The sequence below is a fragment of the Eublepharis macularius genome, chromosome 12 (genome assembly GCF_028583425.1).
Source record: "Eublepharis macularius isolate TG4126 chromosome 12, MPM_Emac_v1.0, whole genome shotgun sequence".
In the NCBI taxonomy this organism is placed as follows: Eukaryota; Metazoa; Chordata; class Lepidosauria; order Squamata; family Eublepharidae; genus Eublepharis; species Eublepharis macularius.
Window position 1 is genome coordinate 41,813,506 of NC_072801.1, and position 27,809 is coordinate 41,841,314.

A 27,809-nucleotide genomic window follows, 5' to 3' on the forward strand; every position below is an offset into this window, starting at 1 on the left:
GCAAAAGAGTTTTAAGTCAGGCTTACTCACTGTCTGTAAATAGTGGTTCTGGGAGTTTCCGGAAGAAGGATTTCAACAGGCTGCTGATGACATTCAAATCTTGCCACCTCTGGCCAACAGTAGATTTAAAAAAAGAAGCCATTACAAGGTTAGGATAGCGTACAACTTCATAACTCAGGAAGGTTTTCTCATCTGACAAAAACTCAAGTCTCGCCTCCCCAGGACTCCACTACTGCGAACCAGTACTAAGTTCTGGCCATGCTGCCAGGCCACAACAGCAAACATAAGATCATGCATTGAGCTAAAGAACACTGTTTCCTATCGGTGGCAGCTGCTATTTATCACCAGCACAGGCGTGGCAGAAAAGGAAGGACAGGTCAGAATGTTAAGAGTGTAGTTAAAGGGTGTTGGACTGGGATCTAGGAGACTGGGGTGTAAACCCCCACTCAGGGCCTTGTTATGTGTTAAAAAGGTCCTTGGCTTGTGCCTGACTCAGCCACGAGGACTTTCAATCAGACATGTGTGGTGAGTTCCCCACTGGGAACATATTTCCCAGGCATGCATGACTCAATTCAGATCAGGTCTGCTGTGTGCGAGTTCTTATGCCTTCCCTCCATGCCATTTCCCTATCCTGAAAGGGCACCAGGGAGCTTCTATTTGCACCACTGGTGAAACTTAACATGGAGCCCTTCATCAAACACGTAGCCCATCCGTACAACAGTTTCCCCCGCAGGGCAAATAGCGGCTCCCCAATGACATTTCAAGTCAGGAGAAAGGCACAGGGGGGAGGCGTAATCCTCCTCTCCCTGTGGGTAATTCTCCTGCTCCATATGAGGTCCCTGCTTGCCTGAGAATCAAGTTCAGAGCACAGAACTCCCAGCTGACATTGTTGACTAGGCAAGGAATGGAAAACCTAGAAAACTGTACCACGTTGTTAGGCGCTCAGCCCTGAAGCTTCCTGGGTGAACTCAGGCCAGTCACACACACTCAGCCTAACTTATCTCACAGGGTTGTTGTGAGGATAAAATGGGGAAGAGTGAGATATGCATATGGCCCTGAGCAATTTGCAGGAAAAAGTTGGATTAAAATGTGACAGACAGATCTATCTACAATCTTCCTTTGTGGGGGAATATGGAGAAAGATAAAAATGGCCCGTACGCAGGAAAGAAGTAAGGCACACTCCCCTAAGTCATCCCCTAAATGCTGTTTGCATTTGTCAGAAAGAAAGAGAGGCTTTATTTCTTCAGGGGATGAAGTTTGGGAACAACCACAACAGCAGTATATATTATAGATCCAGAAGAGTTAGCTGTGTTAGTCTGTAGTAGCAAAATCGAAAAGAGTCCAGTAGCACCTTTAAGACTAACCAACTTTACTGTAGCATAAGCTTACGAGAATCACAGTTCTCTTCGTCAGATGCAAGAGATGCATCTGACGAAGAGAACTGTGATTCTCGAAAGCTTATGCTACAGTAAAGTTGGTTAGTATATATTATGTATGTGCCACCAAGTCTTAACCAACTTACGGCAACCCCAGCAGGGGTTTTTCAAGTAAAATGCGAAGCAGAGAGGATTTGCCATTACATTCCTCTGCAGAGTTTTTCCATCAAGTACTGACCCTGCTTAGCTTCTGAGATCTGATGAGATCAGCTATACCATGCCATTCCACATTCCAAAACAGCAGTAGACTGGTAACAAAAATATTGTTTTGTTTGCTGTTTTATTTTGCTTGTTTGTTTTGCTGATATCATTACATCCCCTTTTAACTATAAATACAACCTTCTTTTGATTTTTAAGTATAGGTTTGGTGGTGGAGAGTGACCTCAAGCCAGAGTTGACTTATGGCGACCCCTGGTGGAGTTTTCATGGCAAGAGACTAACAAAGGTGGTTTGCCACTGCCTGCCTCTGCAACCCTGGTCTTCGCTGGAGGTCTCCCATCCAATTACTAACCAAGGCCAACCCAGCTTAGTTTCTGAGATCTAACAAGATCAGGCTCGGGTTACCCAGGTCAGGGCAAATATAGTTTTAAAACTTCTTAAAAGTATTACTTCCTCTTTGCATATTAACAGGGCAGGGAAAGGGAGGTGTCAAAAGCTGAGATTTCCTGGAGGTCACCTAGAAAGTTCATAACAGAGACAAGATTTGAGCCAGAAACTTACAGATTTTTAGCTCAGCCTCTTTGCTTTAAAGGTTAACTACTCTTTCTATTGGATCAGTGCCAGGTTGGGGGTATGCTGGTGGGTGTTTGATTCGCTACGGAATAAATACACTTCTCCGTATTTTAGCAGAGATCTATGCACATTACCTGTAGTACAGCAAAGTGACCACTAGGTGTCAGTGCTACCCAACATACGGACATTTTTCAGCACAAGTGATGCGGTCAGGGTGGTCAGTGGGGTAGGGTACATCTGGGAGGAGTGCAGCAAGCCATCACTCTCACCTCGTCCTGCAGGTTGATTTCTGCAAAGCCTTTGTTAAGCTGTTCCTGCAGGCTGGACACCACGGCATTGTTCCCAGGGACCCGATAGATGCCCATGTATTCCAGACCTTTATCTTCCACCACTTTGCAACAGGCTTCTACGATCAGGGGGACTTTCTGAAAAAGGCAAAAAGGGGAGAGACAAGAGATGATGCTGGTGGCAGGCTCACCAAGATCCAAACCCATATCAATGGGTGGGCATTTTAATCTGACTGTGTCTACAATACTTTTTTGAATAAAGGAATTCCATAAAGGAAGCCACAGTCTTCAATTTGCAAGACCTGAGCAGTCAATGAAAGGATATTTTGGGAGTCATTAATTCATAGGGTCACCATAAGTCAGAAGTAACTTGACAGCACAAAACATGCCCAAATCTAGGACCTGGACATTGCGAACCAGCGGTTTGTGGAAGCTCGTTTCCAGACTTCCACAAACTGGTCTACTGGTTTGTTTGGTTCGTTTTAAACACCAATGTTTCTTTCCCAAAAGGAACTTGCCCCAGTTTGTGGAAGTTCGTGGTTCCTGATTTGTGAAAACGCCACGAGCCACGAACCGCATGGTTCGGGTTTTTTATGGTTCGTGCCCACCTCTAGTCTCAACCACCTGGCCTGGCAAAGATGTTCTCTAAGAAGTGTGTCACGTTTTTGTGCATTCTCTTAAAAAAGGGGGAGTGTGATACTGATTTTGTTTCCAGGCTTGGGGCAGGTGCTTTCTAAGCCACTTTTGGTTCACCAAGCTCCTTCAATCAGAACAATAAACTGCTGCTTGGTTTTTCTATTTTCATCTCATAAGCAAACATGCCATGTCTGAGACTGCATGTAAGAAGTGCCTAGCACAGCTGACAAAGGAGAAGGATTGCCTGCTCCCAGAATTTTATTTACTTCATATAAAAGTCCACCTTTCTTGAAGAAATACAGAACACAATTTTTGAAAAACACAATAAAAACTATTTCGAGTGGTTGACTGTGTTAGTCTTTAGAAGTAGAGCAAATGTCCTGTAGTGCCCTGAAGACCATCAAAATATGCCAGGGTATAATCTTTCATGAGCCAAAGCTCACTTTGTCAGATATTCTCTGACATGACCTTTGACTCACAAAAGCCTGGAATATTTTGGTGGTCTTCAAAGCAATGCTAGACTTAAACTTCCTTCTAATACAAAAAATTATAATGCATACAACAGACAATGCAATAAAAGTGGGTTATAAAATTAGAAAACTGTGCAATTAATGCTACTGTATTTATACCAGAATGCAATTAAACTGCCTACAGGTTTTCACAGGCAGTAAATGAGTGATAGTGCATAACTGACTAGACTTTCACATGCAGGAAGCTCCATCCATGGGTACGGAAGAGGGCTTACCTTGTTATCAGGAGCTGGCTGGCAGTCTTCTAGCCTCACTCCAAAAGCCCGTGGAGCAGGTTTCTTGTTTTTCTTCATTATATTGATTCCCCAAGGGGATTTCTGAGGAACACTGTCATCTGGGCAAACAAAAGTGGGGAGACACACAAAAAGGTCATTACTGAGAAGAGGAATTACAGTAAGCACATCAAATAAAATCTACTCTCCAGGAGTTTATCCTAAGGGTTGGGTTTATTCAATTGTGCATGGCAGAAAAAGGCCACCTTGTGGTGAATTTTCTTATCATGTTCCCAAGGAGGCAGAAGCAGCAGATGCTGCACAAGCAATGGAGGTGGAAGTAGAAGGAGAAGGGGAAAGGGAAGGTGCAGAGCAGAGGTGGGGAGGAAGAGAGGTGGTGGAAGGAATCAGAATCATAGTTCAACACATACATGCTCGTATCAGTTAGTAATCCATCTCTTACTTCAGCTGAATTCCACCTCCATACACACATACACACACCCCTGTGGTCTTCAATCTCCAATGGCTGTGGCACACGCAGAAGTCATGGTGTGCAACATGCATGGATGATGTGACTCACAGAGCCCAATCAAGTGGCAATAGACTCCTTCACTAACTCAGAAAGCGAGTGGAATTTCAAAATTCTCAATGTCCCCCCAAATCTTGCAGATGAAAAACTGACCTTGTCAGAAAGGAGAATTTTGAAGGAGGAAAAATATCCACATGCTAGCTTTCTACATGCAAGGAGAAAGATTCTGTATATATGTATATATGTGCATGCAGTGTACATGTGCTGTACATGTGCGTGCAGTGTTGAAGCATGAGACTACCCACATGTAGTCTCAAGTGGTACAGTGCAGGAAGCCTATACTATATGCTATTTCTGCACACACTATTTCCAAGCTGACACTGAGCCATGCTCAGTATCTGGAAACATTTCAAAGTAAGGATTAGGATCCTAATAGCGATGTGGAACGTAGCCAGAGAACTAGAGCAAGTGTGTGTTTGTTTTTTCCACAATTTTTTTTTATTTTTGTTTAAATACAGGCTCATGACACATTACATTTCACAAAAGCCCCAAAATGTTACAAATGGAAGGGGCCAAACAAGCTTAGTGCAGGAGTTTAAGCAAAGAAATGATGCAAAACGTACTCTAAAGGAGGAGGCGTTTGCAGATGGCCTTTGCATTGCGATTGGTAAATGAGAAGCTCACATTACTCCCATTCTTGCATTGTAGGTAGGATACTAAGGCTAAGAGAAACAAGCTTTCCCCAGTGAGTCCAGGATACGGTAGGATTTGAACCCGAATCTTCCAGGAACATATATTCTACAAACTACAGATCTTCCAAGCACCCCACCATCTATCCAATGCAACCCCCATGCACTTGAGATTAGGAGGCAAATGCCAGGCCAGAAAGCAAAATATCTTGGAAAATTGTAGCCCTAGTAGCAATACTATCCTCTATTGGATGTTATATGCTAGATGTGTGCAGACTGCCCCTAGCACATATACACAGTCAAGCTCTTCTTCATACCTCTCGGTGTTATAGCATCCTGGCGTGAGGAACGGGGAGGGCCTGTTCCTGTTTGTTTCTGTGATTCCAGCTTCGCCCCTTGCCCACGAGGGCCTTTCGGGGAGGAGTCTGGTTTGGTCCCAACAGAACTGCAAAGGAAAAGGAATGAGGGAAAGCATCAGTGCTAGAATTCATGTCTCATGCATATTGGTAAAGCCAGTTTTGCTGCCACCTCAGCCAGAGAATTTTTCCAGAAATGCCTTTAAATTGGATGAGTTTCAGATGTTGCATTTAACCGCAGTTAAATAAGAATGTTCATGAACCTGGCTTGGCTTTGTTGGCAGGCTCAAGCACGAGGTTTTTGCTCCTCCTCTCTCCTTGCGTAGAGAATTGTGGCTAAAACATAACTCCAGGTATCCAGAACAGTGGGTGCAAAACTTAAAACTACCTGGAGCTAGTTGTCTTCCAGATAACTGGGATTCTAAATGCAGATTAAATTCTGGTGAAGCCCTGCTAGTGGAGGAAAAAATAACCTGTTTTAACCCATATGCCTGCCTTTCTGAGTCACCAGTTGAACAGGAGTCAATTGGTTAATAACAGTGATTCTTTGCGTAAGCAGAGGGAAGAGCAAGGCACATACGCCAAGTCCAACAGCATACTGGATTTGTGAGAAGGAATGAAGCGGGGGGGGGGGGTGATCATTCCTCCCCCCACCCCACCATCTGTGGGTAGCCTTGCTTTGCTGTTTCCCTTCCTGGTACAGGGACAATTCACAATTCCATTCTGTATAGTGACCATGCCAATTCATTTGAAAATGTCAAGGATGCAAGATACATTCTCCACACCTCGGCAAATCTACTTTATCTGAGTCGTAGAACTGGGGCTTGGGTGTGCCTTTTTTTTAAAGGTGCATAACACACCTGGCTGTTTCTACAAACAATATTATGCCTAACTCTCACTAAGGGGGGCAAACCTGTGCTTGTGTAATAGTGCTGTTGAGCGCTCGTATGACTGAACACTGAAAGCTAGCACTTCACAGCACGATAAACTAGTGTTCTACACACAGATAATTTTCTTTCATAGGAACGACGGTTCAATTGTGTGAGTCCCCATCTGCATTCTGAAGTGTTCCGGTCTAAAGACAGGTTTCACCATTCTGTTAGAACTAAGCCTAACTCTAGAGAAGGTAGAAACTCCAGACAAGGTAATCAAGGTAGAAAGAAGAAAGTTGGGGAGATATTAAACGTACCTAACTTTCCTGTAATCGTTCAGCTTCTTATTGATAAGTGCTTGGCTTGCAAACCCAGGGTCCTATGGGGGGGAAAGCACAAAGAAAATATGGAGAAGGGTTAACAATCTGCTTAAGGTTATCATTTCTATCTTTCCCACTGTCCAAAGTACCTTTCCACCAAGAATCTGGGATAGGATGAATGCAGTTAGAAGCACACATTGATCAGATGCTCTTAGCATCGCTTACAAAAGACTTCACTGGCCTGCTTTATCTTTTTCCTGCTGCAGACTAGGAGCCATTTTATACATTCAACAAAAATCAAACCATGAAGCATTTTCTGTTCAGTAACATTTAAAGCTTCAGGTAGGGGAAACTGCATATTTGAATGATCTCCCCTGCAAAAAGCTCCCCAATTTTTTTTACATTGAGGAAGGGGGAAAGGCTACACTCAGAACCCTTTTTTTTTCAATAAGTAAGGTAGCTGGGTGATTGTTTGTGTCTTTGAAGGAGGTATTCAAACATGCAACCTCCCACCACCTGTAATCTAAAATGATACAGTCCTCTTTTCATCACTTGATTCAGCAGAACATATAAACTTGTCCTAGCAATGTCATCTTCTGACCAGTAGAGGTCACTGTAAGCTACGTGGAGCTCTTAGAACAGGGTCCAAGTTGAAAAGCAACTTCATCCTAAAATTTTATTCCGTCTCATTCATTTTCAACGTAAGGAATAGATAGCCTCCACTTTTTGTGGGGGGGGGGGGGGACAACTTTTTCTGCCTCCCAGTACCAAGAGGTTCATGAGTAGATGTGAACAATCATTTGACTGATCAGAAAGTAGAGAGGTAGTTATATTTTGTCCAATATATTAAAGAGATCCACGCTGCAATCCAGAGTTGAACACTTGCCAAATTCCATATGCCCAGCCATACTTCTAGCCAAATTCCAAACCCAATGTTTAAATTATGGCTGCATTCCACGACCCAACTATTTCCCATGATCCTTCCATTACCACTGTAAACAAAGAGGCATTTGCAGCAGCAAATGGTAGATTCCCCCGCACTTTCCTTGCCCCAATCCCTCCACAGTGGCCATTCCTCCAATAATCCACCAAAGTTTTTTTAAGTCAATAATTGGCATACTGCTATACAGTTAAGCTTTGCTGATATGGGAACTATCATTTTTTTAAAAAAACTGTATGTGGGGGAACAGTGGCCACAAATGGGTGGGACAAAGAAAATGGCAATGATACAGGTTGAACTTGCAAAAATTCACACAGAGTGGAAACTGTGACCTTTCCCAAAAGACTGTGTCAAACCAGGGCTGCATTCACACATTGCGAGTTATTACACTATTCTTATACTAAAGCAGTAATTTGCAATTGCTTGCCTGGTACATACATAAATCTTGGGAATGCTTGCTTCAGTCCAATAGAAGTGCTACATGAAAAAACATGTGAACGTAGCCCAGGTGTGGGAGAGAGGAGCAAAGCAGGGGGAAACCTGGACAGTGGGCGATTAGGAGATAACATTATGTGGATGCTCAGTTTTTTAGAAAAGCTGGAGCTTGAACACAAAATAAGAGCAAAGCCTCTATGTAGAAGCAATTTCTCTGAAGCTTAAAAGCAACAGTCATGTTTTGTCCAAGGAACTTGTAAAAATGGATAGAATCACCACACTAGCAAGCTTTCACTGCATGTTCAGCATGGTAGGACTGCTATGCAAAGAAGTGACTGGCACATGTGGAAACATCAAACATACAGTCAGAAGCTTCTCTGAAGTTTTCACTGCCAAAGAGGCATGCAACTTTTAAAATATAACAGCTTGCCTCTTCCACAGCAGGAACTGCAGTATAATGAATTGCAAAGAAATCTCTGGTTGCACATCAGTTTCCTTTCCTTTATTTATTCTGTCCCTGGGAAACTTTATTCTTGCAGTTGCTGAACCTGCATCATCTAATAGCCACATGGTTTGGGAGGGTGTAGGCAGGGTGTAGGCTTCTTTGTCTTGCAGCCTCTGTGGGGTGTGGAGGGGCCTTCTTGCCAATGTAGCACCGCAAAGCAACTACTGATCCCAGCATACCACACAGCATTTTTCCCCCTGCTTCATTAAAATTTGACTATGGCAGAACAGAACTTTGCAGGTGGCTTCCTCCTTAGCAAAACTAAATTAACAACTGAGGAAGAAACAAAGTAGTGATTGCAAACTGGGATGCATCTGAAGAGCCAGAGGCCCAGGAGGCAGACAGGCAGCCACCACCAATTCTCACCTCGCCCTCGGCTTTGCTGCTCTCCCTGATGGCTTTAATCCAGGCCAGCATGTCATCCCGGTCTTCGGCCTGAAAGAGACATTCACAGAAGTCAGCGGTCGTCAGCCGGAAGACGTGCTTCCTCTTGGTGTCGCTGTAGGAGATGTCCACCAGGCACGCTCGGACGCTGAGGGGTGGCTGCTCCTCCTCACCTGGGGGCAGGGCACTAGCCACAGCCTCCCGCCGGTCTTTGCACAAGTAGAGTGAGTGCGAGCGCAGCACAGCGAAGACCCGCTTCCACTGCCGGATGCCACTGCCAACTTTCTGTAGGAGGGGTGGGGAGAGACAGAGGGGAAGAATTGAGCATGTGGGACAATAACGGGGACAGAGACACACATAACAGAAGGGAAAGGTAAGGAAAAATTGGAAGGGCAAAGTAGGGCTGTGTGCAAATTCTGGCTACCAATTGATCGGCCTCCAAAGGCTCGGACAGACTCATGGTTGTATCCCATGAGCTGTCAATGGAAAGGGCTGATGGTCACAGAACTTTCCCACATTCCGTTCTAACCCCGGGAAACGTTATTCCCTGAGGTCACTTGGTATAATAGCCACAGGGGTCTGGAAGCTGCAGTGGAAGGGGAGAAAATTTCCTTCTGTCACTCCCTCCTCCCCTGCTTACACCCTCCCAAACCATGTGGCTATTAGATGATGAAGGTTCAACAACTGCAAGAATAAAGTTTCCCAGGGACAGAAAAAACTGCTGAGGATAGGGAATGCAGAAAAGATCTGCAATCTTTACACTCGCAGACTGGAAGATCCAACCCAGAGGCTGTGTTCAGATGTCATGAACATACTGGATTGTGTTCGTGATGAGCATAAACTTGGTTTAATTACTACACTACCTCCTTCATTCAAACATGGTGAGCAACTGAAGATGTCGTGATGTCTTCAGTCTAAATTCAGTTGGCTATGATGAGTTTAATGACTGAATATGAGCAGCTCAACAAACTAGGATTTCTTCTTTCCCAGCCCCTGGGATTCTGAATCACACTTTTGCCCTGGTTAAAAAGCACACCAACAGAGATTTGAAATACATGCTGCCATTTCATCCATGTTTATTTTGGATAACCCTTTTTTCTTCTGCTAGCTAATTCAGTCTCAGGGTTTGCTTCATCAATGTGGAGAATAGCTGAAGAGAGAGGGAAACTTTAACCCTTTTCCTGCAAAAGACCTTTCAAGAGTTCAAATCCCTCTTTGACACAGAACAAATTTAATTTTGCACCTTTTACTTTCTTGATGTGTGCAAAACCATACCAAATTATGAAACTTGAAAAAGAATAGTGTACTCAAAACACATTTGTTACATGTTTGCTTATTTTTTTAAGGCTGGCTGATGATTAAGGACTTCTCATCCATTATTTGGCTTCTATATATTAATTTTAAAAAACTAGCAAAAAACGTAACTACCTATCGGAGAACAGTGAAGGACAGGCAATTGCCACATATTAGAAAAGAAAGCCATTTTCCCCATCAGTTTAGCAACTGCAAATCTGGAATACAGGGCATTCCATATTACAATGATGTACTAGAATTTAGACATGTAAACATAAATAAGTTCAAGTTATACCAGTAGTATTATCACTATTGTGGGAGATTACTATTTAAAAGAGGTTTTGGCACTGATTAACAATGAGGTCAGGTGGAGGAAAGTGTTCAGATACCTCCTTCCTGCCTCTACTGCATTTCAAATAATCACTTTAACATTTAAAGCCTTACTTATTTTGCACAGCATTTCTGCAGGAAGAAAACGTATGAAGGTCACTGAAGCCTTGTTCCCTAGAGGTTGGAAGATTCTGAAATTTCATCAGATAGTGTCTTCAAATGTTCTGTTACATCCAGGAGAGCTAGAAACCTCTTCTAAGACAATAAAAGCTAAGAATCTCAAGATGCTTCCTTTGTGATTGGATGCAAAGTTTCACCTTTGTGTTGTGAGGCTGCAGAAGAATAGAACGTGTTCAGTCCTTATAACAGTGGCCTACCTCACAGGGCTGTGTTGAGGGTGAATAGCCACAGAATGATTTGCAAACTGAAACTTCCCTGTAGAATAAATTGGGAGTGGCAGCCATGGCCACCTCCTCTGAGAGACCAGATTGTTTTTTAATATTACTCTCAGTCAGGAGTCTTTCTTTTGATTTCAAATGGCTGCAACAAGCAGTAACTCTGTTTTGTTCAAACTCATCTGAGAAGCTGGATGAGGCAAACGTCTATCACTCGACCGCTCAGATCAGCAGAAGAGTTCTGAAGCACCAGAATATCTAATCCAGCATCCTGTTTCCAGCAACGGCCAACTTTAGGGAAGCCCACAAGCAAGGCAGGAAGGCAACAGCTCTTCCTCTTGCTGTTTGCTCCTCAGCAATTGTACCGAAAAGTATGCTGTCTCCAAACTGGGATGCTCCATTCACTCATCGGAGCTGACAGCTGTTGATCATATCCCCTCTTAGTTTTCATTTTTTTCTAAATTAAAATGCCATAAATGCTCCAACTCCCTGATCATTTTGTGGCCCTGCTCTTCATCTTTTCCTGCTCTTCCGCATCCGTTAGCACAGGAGGTCGGCCACAACTTTACACAATATTTCAAAATGGCAACGCTCTGAATTTATATGAGGAGATAATGGTTAACAGCCATTTTATTTTCAGTCCCTTACTTAACAAGGCCTCGCATGCCCTTTCTGCTGGTACTATATAATGAGTTGATGTTTTCATTGAGAGCTGGTGTGGTATAGTGGTTAGAGTGTTGAACTAGGACTGGGGAAACCCAGGTTCAAATTCGCATACTGAAATTCAACGAGTGGCCAGCCAAACCTACCTCACAAGATTGTTGCGAAGATAAAATGGGAAAGAGGGAATTAGGCATGTTGTTCTGAGCTCTCTAGAGGAAGGGGAGATAAAACGCACCACACAGATGGATAGAGACAGCAACGGATCTGTCTATTACTTTTATTATGTCTGTCTATCAATCTGCCCACTGTAACTCCGGAGTCTCTTTTTCAGGAGACTCGCAGCCAACAGGCCCTGACATTATAAAGGCAAAGTTAGAGGATTCTTAGAGAGAAATCCTCAACAGGTCAACTCAGAAGTGAGTCCCATGTTATTCTATGGGACTTGGTCCTAGAAAAGTACACCTACTTTGCCTTTCTTGGTGAGGATCTGTTTGTAGTGGAGCCAGCCCTCTTTCCTCACATCGCTGAAAGTGACATCGGACAAGTCGGAGGTTGAATGTCGCTTTGACCGGGTGTCTTCGGAGGTACCAAGGCTATCCAGAGACTGCCAAGGAAAGGTAAAAAAAAAAAAATCAAAGGATTTAAAATGCCGTTTTAATCTTCAAATGTATTAAACTTTCACGTTTGTCATCTTGAGGACCTTATTTAGATGGAAAGGCAGCATAAAAATATTTAAAATACAAATTAAACAAAAAATGATGGACATCCTGATTTGAGGGCGAGACTGCCACTTGAATATAAGGGAGGGAGACAGGGAAAGTGGAGAAAGAGTGCTGCTGTATATGCAGGAAGACAGTGGCTGATCAGACTGGATTAAGATACAGAAACTGATGCCTAAGTGAGCAGAGATGAACGTGCTTCTCAAGCATGGGGGAAGAAAGGAAAACTATACTGGCCCCAATGACAGGTACAGACAATGGATAAAAAGAACCACATATATTGTGAGGTTCACAGAATGGGGCTTTCCTATCTGCCCCCTCCTGCTGCACTGTAGGTAAGGGTACCCATGCTACACTTCCAGACTTCCTAAACCGCAGAGGAGAAGCCAGAATGGTGTACTTTCTTCCTTTTTAAAAAATTATCCATCCTCTGTTTAAATTCTCAATCAACGTAACAGGATGAAGACTCAGGCAGGCATGAACTACTGACCTACACATACAGGAAAAGGAGAGTCAACCAACACCTACCCCATCTGTGAAGAAGCTTCTTAACATGCGGAGACTTGGTACACGGCTAGGCAACCTCCTGAGAAGAGACCATTCATACGGTTGGCATGAGCAATGCAAACATTAAAAAAAACAAGCGAGACCTGAGAGGTGGAAGGCTGGGAGAGACACTTACCTCAGCAGCTTCCCTTCATCCCGAAATGTATTCAGACCATCATCACATGATTTGGAGCGCTCTGTGGTTATGGCTAAGAGGTAGGAAGACCGGCGACTGGCTTTGATGTTGCCTGTGACAGAAGGAATGTTGCCAAAGATGAATAGTAGAAGTCAGAGGCACTGGAAAGATGGAAGCACCGTCTACCACCAGCCAAACACAGGACTCCTTCCACTCACCTGCCTGCCCAGACTCTATCCTGCACTATCTTTGCCAGGGGTGCTGCATACAGAAAGCAGGGGTCCAGAGGAGGAAGGGGACATATGAAAAAGCATCACTCAGGTAAACACAGGCCAAGGAGACTAGTGAGGGGGAGGGGAAGCAATTACTTTCCAATTCTACATATGGCCATGAGTCCATAAATACCGAGTACGAGCAAAACCCCTGAGTCATTCTGAGGGAAATGTCTATTGGGCACATCTCCAAGTCAGCCAACATCCTGTCTCCTGGTGTGGCAGCCTCTAGTACCCCCACAGGAAAATTAAGAATATCCGTAAAAACACAGGGGGGGGGAGTTCCTAATCTCCAAACAGACCGAACCTGATCATATTAGACAAATAAAAGAACATCTTGGCCAAAACCAAATCTGCAATCAAGAGCAGACATTGGCAATCCGGATCTCTATTTTGCCACTTGTGGGTAGATTTATGGGAAGGTGAATTACAAATAAATATCACCTTGTTGCGTCATTTCCCTGAAGAAAAAAGACATGTTATTCACTGACTTGCCCTAGCCTGTTCAGAAAAAGTATGAAATGAGAACTGAAGAGCACTTATAGAGAGCTATAGAAGTGATTATAATTAAACTTGTGAAAGGCTTGCCATTTTGCGCTTGGAGAGAGAGCCTACTTATTGCTGGGACCTCCGGCAACACCCCCTTCCTCTCTTTGTTGATGGATGCCAGGCCACAGGGTGTCAAAAATGGTGTGCACATTTTCATCTTACTGCAGCATGGCCCCAGTGCATTTTGCTTTTCTCCATATAAGTCTGAAGGACAGCCAGCTTCTTGGCAAGAAAGTGCAGCCAGATACTACTAGGCTCAAGGATTAAACCTGCCTCCTGCTGGATTCATTATATAGTTTATTAACTTAGTTTATACTCCACTTTTCTCCCCTATGGGGACTCAAAGCACCTTACAACATTCTCCCCCATCTCCATTTTATTCTCACAACAACCCTGTGAGGAGAGTGTGTGACTGGCCCAAGCTTACCAGCAGGCTTCCATAGCCAACTGGGGATTTGAACCTTGGTCCCTCAGATCCTAGTCTAACATGGTAATCATGCTGGCTCTCATTGTTGAGGGTGAGAGGTCATGTTTTGCCCATTTTCAATTATGTTGCCCAACTGTGGCTCAATTAGTTTATCACATAGAATGGAAAGGAAGTCCTTGGGCACCAAGGAGCATAGCCTCACTCCAAGTTCTGCTGCTTATGTGACACTTAGTTTGGTGATGGACTCCTGAGAACTGGATTTCACATCTGCAGGAGCCTCTGTAGCAGACTAGGCACATAAACAGTGTGTACAACAAAACTGACTCAAGGTCTTAACTATATGTTTGCAACCATGCCTGTAATCAGACATATGCTGTACATTCCCTGCTGGGAAGTCAATTCCTAGGTGTGCAGGGACCAGACTGGGATTGGGATTGCAGTATGCGGGGGTGGGGGGAGGTAATATAAGCCTTCCCCTGCATGCTATTTCACCATCCTGAAAAAACCCCGGAGGGCACAATTTGCCCCATTAGGGGCTGAGTATGTACTGCTGAGGTACACACAGGTGTTTCCCCAGGATGCAAACTGCTGCCTCCTGGAGATTGCTTCAGGCCAGGAGAATGGCCCGGAGGGGAAAGTTTAACCACCCTCTCCCCACATGCTATGGTTCCAATCCAAATTAGGATGGAAAATTGGGGAATTCACACCACACATCTGGCTGAAAGTCCTCGTGGAGAACCAAGAAGTGACACAAGAAGACCCTTAGTTACACCCTGGTTACGACTTGCAGTTTTTCATTTGTGCTCTCAAAGGCCTGCCAATATTTGGACAGAGCTCAGTCCAAGTGAGCGAGGGTTCAGCTACACCTTGTGATTTCATCTGTGTTTGTTTTCAAAAAAGTTCCCCCCTGCCCCCTCATGTTGGTTTAACTGTCAGGATTGCTTTATCAAGGAGGAGCCTGCAGTTGTAAGGGAGGGGGAGAAGAGGGGAAATTAACTCTTTCATCCGCTGCTGTCTTCTCACTGGAAAAAGCATCCCACTACAACCACTTTTAATCCCAAAGGGGAAAACTGGTAAAGTGCTCATATTTTTGCCTCCAATGGGGATAAAAGTAGCTCAGGGATAGCTTTTTCCAGTGAGCAGACAATAGAGAAAAGAATTAAAGTTCCCTCCCTCTCTGTCCCCATGCCGTTCTCCAATTTAACAAAGCAATCCTACCTAACAGCTACATTTCCATAGAAAAATTGTTGTTTATATTCAGCATGGAAGACATTGTTATGTAGAGTTATGTAGAGCTGAGCCCTGTGAGCTATGAAACAAGATTACACACACACCCTTTTGAACACACTGGTATATGAAGTATATAGCATATTAACATCAACATTTATATTCTTCTTTAAATTAAACACATACGTAATCTGAGACACCCTTAGAAGGAATCTTTCCTAAACCTCTGGCAGCTGTGAGATATGCTTTTTTTCTACTGAATTAAAATTGGAAATTCCCTTCTACTACAATCCAATGCACATTCTCCTGGGAGTAACTTTCATTGAATTCAGCGGGACTTCTGCATAAGACTGGGCTGTTCAATCTTTATGCAGAAAAAGGTGATTTGTTTTTTAAGAAGTATGAAAGAATGAGAATTTAACCTGCCTCAAGAGCAGACCTTCTTGTACACTGATGTGTCTCTTCTGAATGAGCCTCTTGCAAGGAAGAAGGGCCAGGCCAGGCCAGTGAATCATGTAGAGAAGCACAGAACCAACAGCCTCTTCCAAGGATGGGTAATTTGGGCTGTCAAGAGGCTTTAATTATATAATTTATTGCAGCACAGAAACAATTCTGTTGCAGCATATACCATAGAGGCATGATGACTCCCGTCTCCTCGCCCACTGCTCACTGGTCAACTTACATATGATTCAATTTAAATGGAATTTGTTATAAACATCCCACACTCTTTACGAGTGCACTACAAACAGAATCACACCCTTCTAAGCCCACTGCCTCATTCAAATTTGCTTGCACACTCAAAAAAACGTTCACACATATAATCTTCTCATTCAAATTTCTTTTAACACTCCAATTTATGGCTCCTCTTTGATTCATGAATCTTCAAAGAAAAAAACCCAACGTGTGGAAATAATTTAACAAGCTGATACTTAGGTTATGTCTTAAAATTCGTCAATGAGAGTTAAGATTGAGAATTTCCAAAAAATAAAAAAATGCAGAGAGTCTAAAATGGACAAAGTCAGCTTTTGAAATTTTGCTAAATGTTAAATTTGTGTGAAATTTGGCCTTTAGGCTTCCATAATGTTAAGACTCTACCAACAGGGAACACTTCCTCAGCCAGATGGAAGAGGACTTGTTGCTGTGCCTTTTTGACCATCTTTTCCAGTTCAAGACACCTGGAATTCAGTCAGGAGAGGGAAGGATGAGAGTCATAAACTTACTGCAATCTTGGGAGTAATGGCGATTGACTGCGAATGTAAAAGTGGGTGAAGAGGGGCTGGTTGAGAGCACGGGGGCAGAATTCATGGCACTGGAGACAACTGAGGAGGCGGGGATATGTTTCGCCGTCAGGTCAATGCTGGGGCTCGTTGGCTCATCTGGAATAGGAGAGTGCAAGGTGAAATGATGGAATGGACAGGAAGGGGAACAAACATTTGACAGCCCCACCCTTGGAGGTGAGAACTTTTCCATTCAGAGCACCCCACCCCCAAATTCAGAGCACCCCACACCCAAAACCCTGGAGTTAGCTCTTACTGATAGAAATCAGGGGTCAGCAGCCTTTTATAATTAACAATCAAATCCATTAACAATTCAGAGTAACAGAAAAGTACAGGAGACCAGTAGCACCTATAGGACTAACAAAATTTGTGGTAGGGTATGAGTTCACCACAAATTTTGTTAGTCTTGTAAGCGCTACTGGACTCTTGAACTTTTCTACTGCTACAGACCGACTAACATGGCTATCCATCTTGATCTAATTCAGAGTAAAAGATGATAAAGATCCAGTATAAGAAAGCCTGTTTTCATAAATGAAGCTATGCAGCTTTATGTTACTAATAACTAACATATTGATGAGAAATCCATAGTTTCCACTTTCCAAATTGTGGGTCCTTTATTAAGAAGTGGCACACAATGAGTAATAAAGATATACAGGTGCACATTGTGCTACGGTTTTAGTGCACTGGTGTAAATCTGGTCCTGATTCACACTTGGACTCCCACCAGCTGTTCACCTTTATCATTTCCCTTTCTGCAAAGAAGCTCTAAGAAGCTCTTTAGTCCCATCAAAAAATTGGCCTGACATTCCCTTAACATCCTGGTTTTTCTAGCATTCCCATCTGCCCCTCCAGTATACCTCGCATGTGTCAAGTGCTGTCAAGTCACAACTGACTTATGGCAACCGCTGCTGGGGTTTTCAAGGCAAGCGAGAAAAAAGTGGTTTGCCATTGCCTTCCTCTGCAGAGTCTTCCTTGCTGGTCTCCCATCCAAGTACTGACCCTACTTAGCTTCCGAGATCTAATGAGATTGGGCTATACCATGTCTCCTTCCATCATCCCCAACATACCTTAACTTAAAATATTTCATTTTCTTTATTCTTTCTTTTTTAAAAGCCATATTTGGGTTCTGTATTTTGGCTCTAGCACTACCTTGCCAGGTTGCCCACCACAGTAACCTCCCGCCAATGCTGACCTGGTCCCTTGCCCTCATTCAGTCAAGTTACAGAGGCAAAACAGTGGAGAAGGAGAATCACATGAGGCCATGATGTCACTTCCAGTTGCTACCCTCCCCAGTTAAGGGTCAAAATATCCACAGGATAATTTTGAAGGAGTAGCCAAGTTAGGTTGTAGCAAGAAAAAAAAATGGGAGAGGGGGATCTATCAGCACCATGAAGATGGACAAAATTTATTCCCACATGAACTTCTGTGAGTCAGAGTTCACCACCTCAGAACAAACAAAAACACACACACATGTTTCAAACAAGGCAGCATCCATGTGGGTCTGCAAGAGTGTCAGGGCCTCTTCATCCCATTCCCAAAGCAAGGTGGAGCCCTGACCTGAAGTCCTGAAGGTGGGTGGGCTGAGAAAGACTGTATATTTTATCTGATCTTCCCTCCACTGCTGTCTCAACACCACTTCTGTCATGCTCAACACTGTTACGAAAGCCCCTTTTTATGACAGTTTTCTTTGTGCTCAGCTGTGCTGAGGTGGGCCATGAACCCTATTAAGAAGGGCACCCAACAGATCACCAATAGAAAACAAACAAGTGGGACGGTGGGCAGAAGGAGGGAAGAAAAAAGTCTCAACAGTGCCTTTAAACCAAACACACTGCAATCTTTCCAATAAACAAATCAGCCCCTATGTGCACCTGTAAAAAGGAAAACATCATTCAATAGGATAACTTTTAGTCCTTTTATCCAAGCGACAGGGGACCTGCGAGGCCTGAGTAATGTTCAAATGACTCAACTATATGGAGGGGAGCAAATTGCAAGGACCAATCGGAACCCAGCAGGTTTGGGATGGACCTTGTGGCAAATGGCTTTCTCCCATGCTTTTGGTTCCTGATCTTGGCATTAAATTCTTGGCCCTGAAACTTCACGTCTGAAACCTGAGATTTGGTAAACATATTTCTCAGCAGCTTAAATTGGGGCCTATGTGCTAGCTGCACATGTGGGTTAAGAAGGAAGATGCCAGGGCGTTAGCCTAGGGGAGAGCAGTTTGCTACCCAATTTGCTCCCAACAAGTCTTCTTAGTCCCTGGCCCTACCTTCTTCCGTGAAGCAGCATAAAGAATTGTTGCCAATGAATGAAGCTGCCTCATGGCAGTCCTAGTGAGAGATTAACAGCTCCTTTTGCTTGATTCTGCTATATCTCAGGGCCACCTGGGACTGAGGGCCTAACTATGTGTTACAAAGTTTTGGGGTCATGTCTGAGTCAGCATGAAGACTTTTAATTAGATGTGAGTTGAGAGTTCCCAACGGGAACACAATTCACAGCCATGCAAGAACTCGGTTCAGACTGGGACCACAAGAAGGTTCTTAAACGATGCCATTTTCTGGTCTGAAATATCTCAGAGGAATGTTTGTCCCATTAGGGGTGCCACATGTGCAATGGCGGACATAGAAATTTTCCCAATGGAGCAAATTACATCTCTGCCTCAGCCCTTTCACAGCAGAAAAACAGTATTAGATGGGATATGACCCTTCCCTCTGGTGCCATGGTGCTGGTCCAAATCATATTCCCATGCAGCAGGGACTGACACCAGTGCAAGTCTCTATGGTTGGCCCTGATATGACCCGAAGACATTTTTAACATTCAGCTAGGTCCCAAATGACTGGCAGAGACAGGAGAAGCTTCTGGGTTCTTCTACTAATCAGCTCAGCAATCACCCACCCCTCTACCCAACGGCACTCACTCCTCCTTCGTGGTAAGCATACCCTTGACAAGAGACTGCAAAAACACTGTTGTCATAGAGCCAGCTGGACAGAGACTCTTGAGGGAGGTGAGTCAGGAGGGAAAGCAAAAAGGAGGAGACAGGGCGTCTTCTTCATCCATTGCCCCTTTCAAGCACTATGCCCTTACTGCATGTCCTGGACAGAAGCTTATTTGCAAAACACACACCTGCAGCAATATTTTATTTATTTACTTTATTTATGCCCCATCTTTCTCCCCAATGGGGACTCAAAGAGGCTCACATTGTTCTCCCCTCCTCCTTTTTGTCCTCACAACAACCCTGTGAAGTAGGTTAGGCTAAGAGGGCATGACTGCCCAAGGTCACCCAGCAAGCTTCCATGGCAGACTTGGGACTCCACCCTAGACCGCCCAGATCCTAGTCAAGGCCCAAGATCTATATGTGCAGTTTAGATCCTGTAATCCAAACTGTACATATAACATGTCCACAGCCTACTGTAAGAGCGCAGTCTGAATTGAAACATGTGTGTTTTGATCTCTGACACAGAACCACATATGGATGTCTAACCGGTTCACAGCTTCTCATAGGCTGCAACTTGTTAAATAGAAATAGATTACTCATAAAGATGGCAGAAGGGCAAAGCCCCATCCCATGCCCTTGGAAGAAAAAAACACCAGAGACACCAGAGGCACAAAGATACCTGAACGAGTGTGGGTTTTGCTTCTATTTCATCAGCAACTAAAAGCAGAGATGTCTACAAATCCCTATGAACGTACTCTGCTTAAAAGACTGTGCAGCAGTACATTAAGGGGCTTGTCTATACTTTGGATGGAATTTCTTCTTCTTGCCCACCACAAAAACTCTGACATGAACATCTTTCTGGTGTCTCAGGACAAGAAAGGTGTTTCCCATCACCTGTTATCTAAGATCCTTTAACTGGAGTTCCTGGGGACTCTTCAGGCAAAGACTGTGTTCCCACCACTGTGCCACAGCCTGCTCCTCGCAGTTGTCCTTTGTCCACATTGTGGATTCACCACTCTCAGGGTTCTTTTGAATTTGCCCAATGCACATATTCACTCCTTAACTACAGAAGATTCCACTCAGAGCAAGAAAATACAGTGAATAGTTTGGCAGGATATAAGCTCACTAGTGGACTAGCAATGGGTGAAATCCATCTGAGAAGTTCTGCTAGCCTTAACACAATTTCTTCAAATTTGCTTCAAGCAAAACTCAGTGTGTGCTGATTTCTCAACTGAGAAACCTGGCTAGTCTCAGGGCTTCTTTTGTGAGAGTACTCATTGGTACTGAGTACTGGCACCTGTTGAGGGGTCTCTGCCAAGTCCTGGAGAATTGGTGGAATCCAGTGAAACCTTACCCATGAGTACCAGCACCATTTTTATGAACAAAAAGAGCCCTTGCTATACTCATGGAACCACCTTGTTTACTTCCCTGGCAGTTCCCAGGATTACTTTTGTCTTCAAATTTGTTTCAGAACTGGAAAAGGATGCAATTTTACATCAATCCAAAAGTTCATTCTGAAAAAAACTCTCAGCAACCTGTTTTCTCTACTTACCAATGAAAGGGATGGAAGCTAGCGAATCTTCTGGTGTAGCTAACGGGGCCACCCCCCGCTTGTTCTCTTTACCAGTGACCGGCACCGGTGGAGGTGGATCGCAAATGTCTGTTTCCTTCATATCATCCGGGAAGACAAAATTCATCTGCCTGGCAGGAGGGGGCACTTTGCGTCCAGTAGGGGGCTTTTGCCGGAGAACCACCTCATCCCTCCTCTCTTCAGCCTCAGGCTGAGGCTGCAACCGTTCTGCAGCCTGAGGTGGAGAAGCCCTTTCAAAAGGCCTCACATCGTTCTCCTGTTTGGCTGGTCTTTGGTCCACAGGGATCTCTGGACTACTGCCCATCTGAGAGTCCAGGCAAGGAGCTGGGGCACTTGAGATTACGGCAGTGGGTAAGGGCCTCTCGATATAAGGTGGAGTCGAGTGGTTCCCTTGCCTCTGAGAAATATTAAAAGTGGGAAGGTCACCAAAAGTAGCATCCCGGAAAGAAAGGGCATGGAGCAAGCCAGTCCGGCGCTGAAAGGAGGGGCTGTAGCTCCTATAACCAATATACCCAGAGTCCTCAATGCTTTGGAGGTTGGGTTGGGAAGGATGTTTTTGAACATGTGCAGGAGTCAGATCCTTGGAAGAGGCAGAAGGAGCATAGGAACTTGGGTGGCTAGGCTGAGCTCTGTTGATTTGTCCATGCCGGTAAAACCTGTCTGGTGGCCACATACACCTGTCATACCTGGGAGAAACCAAGGCACTCTGCTCCAGAGTTTCCAAGGATTGCCCATATTTCATCAGATAGTTATCCGACCTAGCTCGATAACTCCAGCTATCATGGGTGGGTGGCTGGATTAAGGTGTCTTGGGAAGCACTATGAGGCCAACCATGGGAGGCTGGAGCATCCCCCAGTCGGTCTTGTGATACACTCCGATAGCGAGGAGGCATGGCGCAGTGGCGCTCCTCTGAGGAGCTTCGCCGTGGCACTTGGTTCGAGATCCAGTTGGACAAGGCCTGTTGGCATTCTAGACGGCTGACGGATTTGAGTCCAGTCCCCACGCAGTCCCGGGAGGACCGGACCTCATGGGAAGTGTCTTTCAACCCACCATGAGGCCGGTGGTCCGGGAGGCGTTTGGGGACCCCATAGCAGGCGTGATTGGGCATAGAGGGAGCGGGAGGAACGTAGTACCTCTCAGGCAAGGGGGAAGTTATAGAACTGGGACAACTACTGTTGGAGTAGCGTGAGAAGGAGCCAGAAGCTGGGAGAGGTCTGGTAACAGGCTCTTTCTGAGTCATTCCATATTGGATCTCCTCTGTGCGGTGGGCAGGACTGGAATGGTTGCTACTGAAGTTCTGTGCAGTTGTGGCCCATGTAGCAGGGGCCGTTCTGTGGGCTGCCGTACTGTTCAAGGGAGAAGATGGTCCTGAGGACCCCGAATGATAGGGCTGTCTGTTGTCTGCCTGCTGTCCTTGGTACGTCTCAGCTGCTGATACATCCCGGGGTGTAGTCCTTGACTGGAACGGGTAGGTTTTGCGAGGGTAGCAGATAGGTGGCGGCTCAGGGATACTCTGAGCCCCTCCAGAGTATGGCTCGTTGCCCTTTAAATAGGCATCTTGAGAATACGCCTGTGGATACAGGGAAAGAGAAAAACTGGGTAAGGATTGGGCTGGAAGATGATCATCAACAGGTAACTCTTACATATTCCAGGCAAGCAGGTTTCAAATTGTGGAGATACAGTTCCAATATTGATTCTCAGAGATGGAAAAATCTCATGAGTATATGACTCTGTCCTAGTGTTATATACTCTGACCCTTAACAGGGTGTTAACTGGCATCTCAGCTGGCACTTAGAGGCAAGAGGAGTTCAGTGCAGTGAGTATAAAATCAGGAAATGCAGGCAAGGTGTTTTGAGAAAAGAAGTCCTGGTTTATGATTTCCCCCGTCCTTTTCTCAAGGTAGTCCTTGATGAAACAATTTTTGATCTAGTTCACACACTCTAAAGTCCTTCAGTCAAATATATGGCTTGTTATTTGGGGGGGGGGGGATTATATTCAACCCCACCCTATACTCCTAACAACAGCACATGCTGATGGTGGAGAGAGCCCTAAAATCAGAGTTGACTTATGGCACACCCTGGTGGGGTTTTCATGGCAAAAGACCAACAGAGGTGGTTTGCCATTGCCTGGCTCTGCAACCCTGGTCTTCGTTGGAGGTCTCCCATCCAATTACTAACCAAGACTGATCCTGCTTAGCTTCTGAGATCTGACAACGATCAGGCTCACCTGGGCTATCCAGGGCAGGCATATCCTCTCCTAAACTCAGACCCTACTCTGATTTTTTCCCCCTTACTCAAAACTCCTTTCTCCTCTATCAACCATCTGCATCCTTGCCCTCATTCCCTGCCTTTCAATTTAGGCGTCCATGAAAAGAAATTTGTGGCTGCAGCAGCCTTGAGAATACCATCACAGGTGTTGATATCTACTATGGTCGTGACTAGCATAGGATCTGAAACTCCATGTTTGATCAGAACATGTAGCTCCACCATTTGTCTCCCCTCCTAACTTATTTCATTATAGTATAAGCCTATACTGATATCAGTTAATTTATTCAAACTTCCAAATTCATCTTTCTGAACAGCAGTATTTATCCTACCTCATTACTTAGTTTATTTGTACCCCAAGAGAGGCTGGGACCTCTGACCGCTCTCATTGTCCATTATGTGTAACAACTAATTCCCAGTAATTTTATTCCCTACACAGAGAATTACATTTCCAAGATTTATGATGAGATTCACACCAAATCCCTCTTTGCCTCAGCTCCTCCCTTTCCCCTCTCTGTAATTTTACATAATAAATATTCCCCGAATTCTTTCCTTTCTCCATGTCTGAAGAAATGACTCTGACTCACAAATGCTCATATTGGAATAAATGATGTTAACTTTTAAGGTGCCACTGGACTTTTGTTTTATTTTGCTATAGCAGGCTACACAGCTTCCCATCTGCAACATTCTATAAGACTCATATTGATTTTGTTTTCATTTCTGAACTGTATTTTTGACTTGTTAAACATTTGTTAATGTCTACTGATGTTAGACAGATTTTCAGGAAAGGATGTTTAGAATTCAGAGGCAAGAAACGAAGGCCTCTTTTCAAACACAAAACGAGGTAGCCGAGACCTGAGGTGACTGCACCATTTCAGAATGGGGGTGGGGTGGGGAATCACACTGTGGAATGCTCCTCTTCGTTAAACAGTACCTGCAAACAGAAAACCAGGACTGCAAACCAAAGGGACAGGGGTAGAATCTTTCTCTCGGTGTTTATTTTGTTTGCATGGAGGTGTTTTATACAATGAAATATTCAAAGTGTAGGTGAACCACCCCAGTCTCTAGTGGTATAGTCCATTCCCCCCCCCCCGACCCTGCACTAGACCTCTCTCAGCCTATTCCCACTTCATTCTAGTGTATATGTGAGACAGCCAGCATTATATTTCATTCCTCCCTTCTTTCAACCATGCCATGACACAAACCAGCATCGAAAATAAAAGTAAACTTGTTCTGCCTAAATCTCCACATTCCACTTAAGGGGAAATAGAAAGTAAAACTGGAGATTTGTCAGGAAAGAAACAAGATAGCAGTAAAACAGCAGTTAAACAGGACAGTGGCTAGAGGAGCTAGTGTGGAATAGTGATTAGCGTGTCCGACTATGATCTGGGAGACCCAGGTTTAAATCCCCATTCTGTCATGGAAGCTTGCTGGGGACTTCAGGCCAGTCACACACTCTTACCCTAATCTACCTCACAGGGTTGTTTTGAGGATAAATGGAGAAGAGGAAAGAAAGGTAGTGTACAAATGAAGCAAACAAATGAACAAATAAATAAGTAGCTGTTAAAATAATAATAGAAATGGGAGCTCTGTGTCTTCTTTAAGAGACACTGCAGTAATTTTAAACTATGCATACATGATGTCTGTACATGTTTCCCTTGAAGGAAAACCCTGTTCTGACCCATTCCCACATCTGATACACTGCAAACTCGGATACAATCCCAGTATGCAATGCATACACAAAGAGAGAAGCAAGCAGCATCTTAAATAGGCAGGCTGAATCAGTGTTTCACAGGGATGGAGTGATAGGGAACAGATTTTGTTGTGCCCCCCCCACCACCACCAATAAAATGCAACTATTCCCTTTGCTAGGTAGTAATAAATGCCAGAAATGCAACCTACAGACCAAAATGATCTCAGTTTCTCCTAGCTTCGCCCTCCCTTCAATCTGGAATCCTGCCCCTGTTAGACGAAACCACATTTCTGTTCAGGGACTCGCCAAGATCCAAAAAAGGAGCTATATTTGAAACAAGGCCTCGGCTTAAAGGGACAGCAAGAATGCCCTTGTTGACAAGAAAGAAAGAAAGAAAGAAAGAAAGAAAGAAAGAAAGAAAGAAAGAAAGAAAGAAAGAAAGAAAGAAAGAAAGAAAGAAAGAAAGAAAGAAAGAAAGAAAGAAAGAAAGAAAGAAAGAAAGAAAGAAAGAAAGAAAGTTAATTTGACATACCTTTTTGCCCCGTGCCTGAGAGAAGCTTCACAATTATTGATTAATTTCTCAGCCTTTATCCCTCTACCTTTCCAAATCTCAGCAACTATTGCTAGAAAATTCACATGTTTTTTTGCAGCCCTGTGGTAGGCATAGTCCAGGGTTTCACGGGTAACATGCCACCCCAGTGGGTTCAAATCACACTTTTTTTGCTTGTCAAGAAAAATAAAAGTCACCTCTGTTCTAAGGCAATATCCTGCCAATCCCAGCTATCCACCATGTTTATTTTCAGCAGAATTGACATAATGTAAGAATTATTACCTTGTCCTCCTTTGCCACTCTGTTTATAGTCTTGTATCTTCCTTGCTCACTTTCTCTCTCCCTTCCTCAAAAAGACCAGCTCTCCCTGAGGAATTTCTGACGTCCTAGGCTAATACTTCCTCTCTCAATCTTTCCTTTTAAGTTTTGCTCTTTTTTAAAAAAAATTAGGGCGTCCCAATGTGGGAGGGATAAAGACAGTTGAGAATTTTTTCCCTCGCATCCTGTCAAGAGTCACTCTATAAGCCAGGGCTCTCTCATTGGCTGGCCAAGCCGGCTTTTGCACCACAGGAATGCCGACACACCCCTGTGAGGCACCGGGACAGGGGAAAACCCACACAAAAGGTTCTTTTGGAATCCGAGATGTGGAAAAGCAAAAAGCAACATCAGGCAACCGGCTCCTGACACCTAGACCAAGAGTTATTCTATGTGTGGCTTAACCCCGTTGTACAGAGTTTTGGATTAAGAAGTGCTTGGTGTAAATGTATTGGGATAACTCTGGTTTTGCTCAGAAGCATTATTATATCAAGAGTTTTGCAAACAGCAAATCTTGCAAATAGTTGAAGTCTTTCCAATGTAATTCAGAGTAATACATTTAGTTCATAGAACCCTAAATGGCTTCGGCCTTGTATACTTTAAAATGAGGGGCTATTCTTGTTAGGCTGCAGCTGGCCATCCTAGGAGGAAATGGGGTGCTGGCATAGTGCTGGTGTGCTTATGTCACTTCCGGTTAAAACGCTCTAGCATTTTGCAAAAACTCCAGTGCGAATTCCCCACCCCGACCCCAGCACCCAAGGCACAGGTGGGTAACAAGATGGGATACCAGCAGGCCTCCCATTTTCCCTACAAGGGGCATCCCGATTTATGGCTGGCAAGCTGCCACACCAATTTCTCTTTCACACAGCGCAGCAAACACCAGGTTGAGAAACTCCTAGAGGCTTGGTGGTAGAGTGCAGGGTTTGAGGAGAGGGACTTCAGTGAGGAACAGAGTCCACTTTCCAAGCAGCCATTTTCTCCAGGAGAACTGATCTCAGTGGTCTGGATATCCGCTGTAATTTCAGGAGATCTCCAGGCCCCACCTGGAGGCTGGCAACCTCTCTCTCACACCAAAGATTTTCTTAAACTTTATTCAAGAATTGGGGATGATTTTGCTCACAATTTCACTTACAAAGAAAAAAAATTAAAAACATTTTGCAGGGAACAAGAGGGTGGTGGGATGAGATGGTACAGCCCAATCTCATCAGATCTTGGAAGGTAAGCAGAATCGGTACTTGGATAGGGGACCATGAAGGAAGATGGGTTGCTCTTCAGAGGAAGGCAATGACAAATCACCTCTGCTTCTCACTTGACCTGAAAGCCCCATACTGGGGTCGCTGCAAGCAAGTCGGTTGTCACTTGATGGAACACACAAGGAAGAAGAGTGATAATTTACACTTCAGCGTATGTTGCTATTTGGGTATTGTAGGTGATAGTTCAGGGCTTTGATTGAGTGTACGGTTGCCAACCTGGAGATCTCCTAGAATTACAACTCATCTCCAGATGAGAGAGACCAGTTCCCCTGGAGAAAATGCCTGGTTCGGAGGGTGGATTCAATAGCATTATACCTCCCTCCCCTCCCCAAACCCTGCCCTCCTCAGGCCCCACCCCCAAATCTTCAGGAATTTCCCAATCTGGAGTTGGCAAGCTTAATCAAGTGCCATGTAAACTTTAATGGAATCAACTTTACTTTAGAGCTAGACCACACACAAAGATCAGAAAAACACAGCTCCAGTCTTGAGACTCTTATCGAGAGAAGTTCCACCTA

General features: G+C 44.3%; 1 protein-coding gene across 1 annotated transcript in view; it reads right to left on the bottom strand.

The window, feature by feature from the left end:
• ARHGAP23 (Rho GTPase activating protein 23) overlaps positions 1-27,809 on the bottom strand; it is a 109,789-nt gene that overhangs the window by 23,124 nt on the left and 58,856 nt on the right. The window contains exons 7-17 of the mRNA XM_054993346.1: positions 21,181-22,789; positions 16,641-16,796; positions 12,946-13,057; positions 12,792-12,849; positions 12,011-12,148; positions 8,846-9,148; positions 6,597-6,658; positions 5,369-5,496; positions 3,837-3,955; positions 2,438-2,593; positions 31-109 (exon numbers count right to left, since the gene is read on the bottom strand). Coding sequence (XP_054849321.1) covers positions 31-109; positions 2,438-2,593; positions 3,837-3,955; positions 5,369-5,496; positions 6,597-6,658; positions 8,846-9,148; positions 12,011-12,148; positions 12,792-12,849; positions 12,946-13,057; positions 16,641-16,796; positions 21,181-22,789 — 2,920 coding nt within the window. The remainder of the gene's footprint in view (positions 1-30; positions 110-2,437; positions 2,594-3,836; positions 3,956-5,368; positions 5,497-6,596; positions 6,659-8,845; positions 9,149-12,010; positions 12,149-12,791; positions 12,850-12,945; positions 13,058-16,640; positions 16,797-21,180; positions 22,790-27,809) is intronic.